The sequence below is a fragment of the Sinocyclocheilus anshuiensis genome, unplaced genomic scaffold (genome assembly GCF_001515605.1).
Source record: "Sinocyclocheilus anshuiensis isolate Anshui unplaced genomic scaffold, SAMN03320099.WGS_v1.1 scaffold669, whole genome shotgun sequence".
NCBI classification, from domain to species: Eukaryota; Metazoa; Chordata; class Actinopteri; order Cypriniformes; family Cyprinidae; genus Sinocyclocheilus; species Sinocyclocheilus anshuiensis.
Window position 1 is genome coordinate 289,888 of NW_015536499.1, and position 6,805 is coordinate 296,692.

The 6,805-nt window shown below is 34.8% G+C and overlaps 1 protein-coding gene across 4 annotated transcripts in view; it reads left to right on the forward strand.

Moving 5' to 3' along the window:
* Window positions 1-1,889: 1,889 nt before the first annotated feature.
* wwox (WW domain containing oxidoreductase) overlaps window positions 1,890-6,805 on the forward strand; it is a 278,900-nt gene continuing 273,984 nt past the window's right edge. For 3 of the 4 annotated variants that reach the window (XM_016486570.1, XM_016486576.1, XM_016486586.1), the window contains exons 1-4: window positions 1,890-2,115; window positions 2,292-2,356; window positions 2,535-2,592; window positions 4,233-4,402. In XM_016486570.1, the coding sequence (XP_016342056.1) occupies window positions 2,009-2,115; window positions 2,292-2,356; window positions 2,535-2,592; window positions 4,233-4,402 (400 nt within the window). In that variant the 5' untranslated portion in view covers window positions 1,890-2,008. The remainder of the gene's footprint in view (window positions 2,116-2,291; window positions 2,357-2,534; window positions 2,593-4,232; window positions 4,403-6,805) is intronic. The other variant, XM_016486594.1, reaches the window with a different exon arrangement.

The following is a 6,805-nucleotide window of genomic DNA, read 5'->3' on the forward strand; positions in this document are numbered from 1 at the left end:
TTGGAAGACCAAACAAAGTAGTTTCACTTTCACAACAAAACACAGTGTCACACACGGCGGGCTAGAGTGAGCAGAGGCGGCGGATTCGACGAAGGAGCGTCCGGAGGGCTTGCGGCAACCACATGTGAGAACCCCGGGCTGGACTCTGCTTCGTCCACGGAGAAAGCCGATCAGATCCACAGCGTGAAGTTGATGTATTTCCTCAGCGACCAGCACGGATCAGCTCCAGGCGTGACGAAGCGGATATCGTCCTCTTTTGGAAGACCACACAAAGTAGTTTCGCTTTCACAACGAAGCACAGCGTCTTCACGACGTGGCTGCAGCGGCAACAATACTACAGCGAGAATAAAAGTTACGCCGCCTTTCTTTGCGTGAACATTTGGGCGGCGTTATGCAAATCCTACATCGTGACGTAGATATGTGGGGCCGTGTTAGAACCAGCCGTTTTAGGTAGGCGTGGCTGACTCTGAACTTTTATAAAGAATATCTCTTTGGATTTGAGACTTTAGTCTTTGCAACTTTACAGATCTTCTTTATGCACCAAGAGCTTGTAACACTCCAAAGAGAAAGAGAAAGGAAAAATTTAAATCGCATCATATGACCCCTCTAAGATTAGTAATTTAATTTTAATTGTCATTACTGGTGATGATTATGGGCAGAGTTGCTACTTTTTTGCTTGTTTGAACTGAGGCCTTAGCTAAATTGATTTTATGTTTATTTTATGTTCACGCAAGTCCATTTGGCTAATACAAGTTTGGATTTAGAGCTCAGAGACTGCAAAGTTAATCACTGTTAGCTGGTTATTGTTATTAATATACTGACTCCAGATTATCCACACACTGAATTATTAATATTTAGGTTTTTGCTTACAATAAAGTATCACGAACAATGTTATTATTTTTTTGTCCTGGTTGTTTTCTGGGCATGTAAATGTGAGAACAGTAAATCCAATTAGTTGAACTGTATGATATAAGTAATAATTACCTGTTTACTGCCACCAAAACTATGGAAATTGACAAGCTGTTACAAAAGAGAAATACAAGTTTCTCTAATGAAATTAAGCAATAAAGTAGCATACGATGGTCTATGCATTTTTTATTTTCGATTTTCATGTCAAAGTTTATTGAAACAAAGTTTGACCATCATGCGGCAAAAATAGCTCAAATATGAGCTGAATGTGACGTCTTGTTTCGGAGTTTTTACACACACACACACACACACACACACACACGTGTGTGTGTGTGTGTGTGTGTGTGTTTCTCCTACTTACCTTCAACTAACCGTAAGGAGCAACTCGAAGGCTTGTTTATTGACACTTTTCAAATATCAGAACGGCCTTTGTCTTACTAACATTTGCAAGTTAAGTATTTTTGTTTAAATCTACTAATAAAAAAAAAAAAAAAAAACCCCGCCTGTAATCGCACAATCCTGGCAGAGCCGTTGAAAAGGCTCTGAATCCTGATTGGTCCATTCTGATCAGCGCTGGAAAGAGTAACAGGTACCACGTGACAACATCCTATCATCTGTAATGGGTGCTTTCACTGAAGACCGTTGACACACAAAGACCAAAATCTATCAAAAAAGACTAATATATATGTCTAAAAGGCCACACATGTTGAGTAGATTTGAGATTTTAGGAGAGGTGAATATTTAGGCATTTAAGTTTTTTATTCCCCCCCCCCAGTGGTGTTATATGGTATGGAAAAAAATATAGAAAAAGCATATATATATTTTCTTAATTTCCTTTTGCAGAGATGAATAATAAAAAGATGAGAAATATGAGCTGCTGACATATAACACTAAAAAACGTACATCACAAGAAAAAATAGAAAAGTATTAATTTGGACCCGTCGCACCTGACCAGGCCGCTAAGCCCCGCCCATTTCAGGGCGTGTCATACGTCACCTCATGATTGCGGAAGTGGCAGGATTATTGCAACGTGAATTTGGTGTAAGACAAATTTCACTGAGAAGTTGAATGAGTTTTACTTGAAACCAGTCAGTCCGCGATGGCAGCTCTTAAATACGCCGGAATGGATGATACAGACAGTGAAGACGAGCTTCCTCCCGGCTGGGAAGAGAGGTCCACTAAAGACGGATGGGTTTATTATGCCAAGTGAGTGTTTGACACACAACACACACACGTTTGAGATAAACATGTGCATTTACACTTTTCATTTCTGCTATTAATGCCAGAAATGGGAGTGTATAGCAACCCAAGCGTGTTTCTGATGTGATTTATAGAATGGTTGACACATGACATTAGCAATCAAATATCATAATTCATTTCAGCCACGAGGAAATGAAGACTCAATGGGAGCATCCCAAAACTGGGAAGAAGAAACGCTGTGCTGGAGGTAAGATGAATATTCAGCCATCAATCACATTTAAATATTGATCTCAATATGATTAAGAAACATGAATGAAGTGTGCAGAGCTTTGTCAGGAGATTGACCTGTTTTGATAAGCAGTGATGAAGAATAACTAAACGATTAAGTAAATCGCAGAATGTATTTTATTTTAATAATTTTTTAGCTTTGCCATATGGATGGGAGCAGGAGACCGATGATAAAGGCCAAGTCTTCTATGTTGAGTGAGTTCAGTGAATATGATTTTCTTCTCATAATTTCACTTTATGGACTGTGTTTGAAGGAAGTATATTTTGCTGCAATGAATAATACAATATATTATAGTTTCCCTTAAATCATAATGTGAGCTTTTAATATATGTCTCCTAGCTTTTAGGCTAATTAATAATTAATTTAAATGTCAAAATAAATAATAAATTTAATACATTTTGACAAAACAAAAAATTAGCAGATATGCACATTAAATATTTGCAATATTTTCTTCCTGGAAAATGATTCTTGTACACAAGCAGATACATGCAGAGATATTACAATGATAAATACTGTGATAAATTAATTAACCAGCAAATAAAATAAATTGTTTTAAAACTTAGTTATTATATTATATTATATTGTAGTAATAGAATATATGATACAGTGTGTAGTATTTTGTCAGGAAAAAGGATAGGATCATAAATAATGAGCAAATTGAGATCATTAATAATTAATATGCTAATTCAGTAGTCTGGACCACACCTATTTAATAATAATAATACTAAATATAGCTGCAAGGAGCCACACGGGGCCACATTTCAAGTGTTCCATGAGTTCAATAAGTAGCTAAAAAAATCAAGGAATCAAAATGACACATTACGCACAATTTGTCCTCTGGGACATACGGTCAGTGATACCTTCCAATTTTTGTGCCGATATGTCAAAACGATATTTCACAGATTCGGCATGACCCAAGGAATGCATAGACCCCAAGATCACGATTTTCTGACTAACTGTTCTAAAGTTATAAGCAAAAATGTCTATTTTTGATATCTCATGATCCATAGGTGGCGCTGTTCCCAACTTTGGCATGGACCCTCAGATCATGGTGTTGATGTAGCATACCGAGTTTCATTTCAATTGATCAAAGTTTGGCCGAGATACAGCCTCTGAACTAATTTTAGGTCAACTTCCAGAAGTTTGTGACATCATAACTTTTGAACGAAAATGAATATAAAAAATCTGTTCAATCATTTCTGTGCCGCTCCGAAGATCATCTGAGCCAATTTTCGTGGAGTCTTAAAGTAAGCTATTGAATGTGATCAGCATGAGGAGAATCACGTGTACTAAGTGTCATATTTCTAGATCAAAGGGTTCAAAAGCTATAACCATTTGAAAAGTGAATTTTTGATCTGGTGGTGGCGCTATAGAGTTGGTCCTAGGGACCCCAAATTTGGTCAGGTCACTATTTATGGCAGTCACTATAAGTGTGCCAAATTTCATAATTTTCCTACTTACGGTTCATAGGGCTGCCATAGACTCCCAGTGGGGAGGAATAATAATAAGAAGAAAACCAACGGAAACAATAGGGGCTACAGCCCCTAACTACTACTAATAATAAAAATAATAATAAAACTTAAATAGAAGTTAAAATAGAAAACTTTATTCAGATCCGTCACACCTGGGCAATTAGAGACATTCAGGTCTCATTTAGGAATGCTGTGTCCGTTTTATTATAATATTGTATTATATATATATATATATACATACATACACACACACACACACATATATATTATATTTTAATATAAAAAAAAGAATGTGTGTTATGGCTTCTCTGCTGTTCAGCTCTTCTGGTTTGTAATGTTTCTCTATTCTCTTCTTCTCATCAGCCACATCAACAAACGCACAACATATTTTGACCCTCGGCAGGCCTTCACCGTAGAGGACATGCAGGTGAAACCCAAGCGCTATGATGGGAACACCACGGCTCTGGAGATCCTGCAGGACTGTGACCTGTCTGATAAGGTGGTGGTGATTACCGGAGCAAACTCTGGCATCGGTGAGTCCCAGAACTCAATCAGAGCTCACCACACGCCTGCTGCATCTGCCATTATTATTACTGACCTACAGTAAAGGCAGCGTCATAGCGCTTAGTAAGCTACTCTACATGATAATCACCCCTTTTTTTAAATGTTTTTGTTTTGTTTTATAATCAAAGACAGTTTGAGCATAATCAGTTGGGTTCCGCTGCAGGCGCTGCATTGCAGTGTGTGTCCAGTAGGTGGCACTACAGTATTTATGTGTTCTCACTGAAACATCAGTCAACATTAGCATTTAAATGATTAGATGTTGATGTCTTAAAAATAAATGTGAATCTAAATACTTTATAATTCTTCGTAAATGCTTTAGACTGATTACTCTGATTTGAAAGGCAATCTAAAGAATTATCAGGCTCTTATTAAAGACACTTGGCGATACTGATTTAAAGACAAATAATAATCCAACACCACTACGATAAAGGTTCCTCACATCTATGCAAATACAGCCTTCAGCCAACAAACAGAAGCACATATTTCAGTGTTTATGAGATGAAGTGCTGTTTTCTTTGGAGGATTTGAAGTTGTCACTGTTTCTGATTCTGAAGGGTTTTATGCATAGTGTACACTACCGTTCAAAATAAATGCTTTTATTCAGTTAGGATGCATTAAGTGACATTAAAGACATTTATGTTACAAAAGACAACTGAATGCTATTTCAGCATTTCAAGTGTTTTTAGCTTTCTGTTCATAAGAAATAGAACTGTTTTCAACATTGCTAATAATAAGAACCATTATTAATAATTGAGCACCAATAATAATTGATAATTGAGCAGCCAATCAGCATATTAGAATGATTTCTGAAGATCATGTGACTCTGAAGACTGGAGTAATGATGCTGAGAATTCAGCTTTGATCACAGGAATAGATTAGATTTGAACATATATTCACATAGAAAACAGTTCTTTTACATGGTAACAGTCAGTGTTGTTTTAGTATTATTTATATACTTTTATACTTTTTTTTTTTTTTTTTATATAAATGTTTTATTTATTAGTAATTTTAATACTTTTTCAATTAGTTGCCAAGGCAAAATTTCTTTTTATTTGTTTTTTTTTTCATCTTATATTTTGAATAGTTCTATATTTATTTAACAATAACAACACTAGTGGTAATATTTCACAATATTACTGTTTTACTGTATTTTTGGTCAAATAAATGCAGCCTGGTTAAGCATAATAGACTTCTTTCAAAAACACTTCAAAATCTAATCGATTTTTCAGAGAAAAAGAGAAGTTAGACAAAAAAGAATATGAAAAACTGATGAATAATGTAGTTTTAATTTAATTCTGAGCCGTTCATATTCACATTTTTGAGTATTGAGATTAATGTCATCTTAATCTACAACCATGAAGTTATTAAATATTGTTATCAAAATACTTCTGAGTTTTGACTGCATTGTTAACCATTGTTACCATTGCTTAAAGTGCATGTAAAATATAAATATGAAATACATAATATTAAAATATATTGCATAATCAAATTATTTATTATAATTAAAGAACAGTTAATTATTACAAATACTTAAATGCATCTTCCGATTAATTGTGAGGGATTGTAGTGTCACGTGATTGAACACTAGAGGGCAGGGAAGCTCTGTGTGTCGCTCATGAATCACGCTTGCAGGAATCCAGCCACATTCAAGCATTCCTTCACAATACCAAAGATAATAAGAAAGAGACAGACGGTTTTATTATATTGCTGAAAAGAGTAATGCTACATAATAATCATTGTATTGTATGACACATATTAGATCATTTGATCAATACATTACAATTAGTTCACATATTTTAAATGTTAGAGGGGGGGGGTCACATTTGCAAATATACATTTTATAAAATTATATTATATTCATATTTTATTATATGTTATTTTTATATATTTTTCATTTATTTTATTGAATTTGTTTTACGTAATTGTAGGTATTTTAACCCTAATAGCCTCTTCTTGTTGAATATCTGTGGATTATTTATGTTCGCTTGCACAAAAATGTCTGTGACGCAAATTTACAAGGGTTTTATTGCACACTATAGTTCTGTAAGTTCTTAAATACTATAGATTTATTAGCATATTTAACAGCATATCACCAAACAATAGCTGTACATGCAAGACACTTGTTCCATGTATTTGTTCTAATATTTTCAATCATATTAATTAGAGGTTTTATTTATTGTAATAATTGTTTTGACGTTTACATTTGAAACCATGACACACTTTACTGTTTAAATAGCCGTGGCAGTAATATATGTCTAATAAACAAACCCCGTTATGTGGTAATTAGAGTAGGAGGTGTTATAATGCTTTTATTAGACTGATACTCGTGCTGGATTTCATTAGACTGTCCAAGCAGAAACACGCTCGCAATC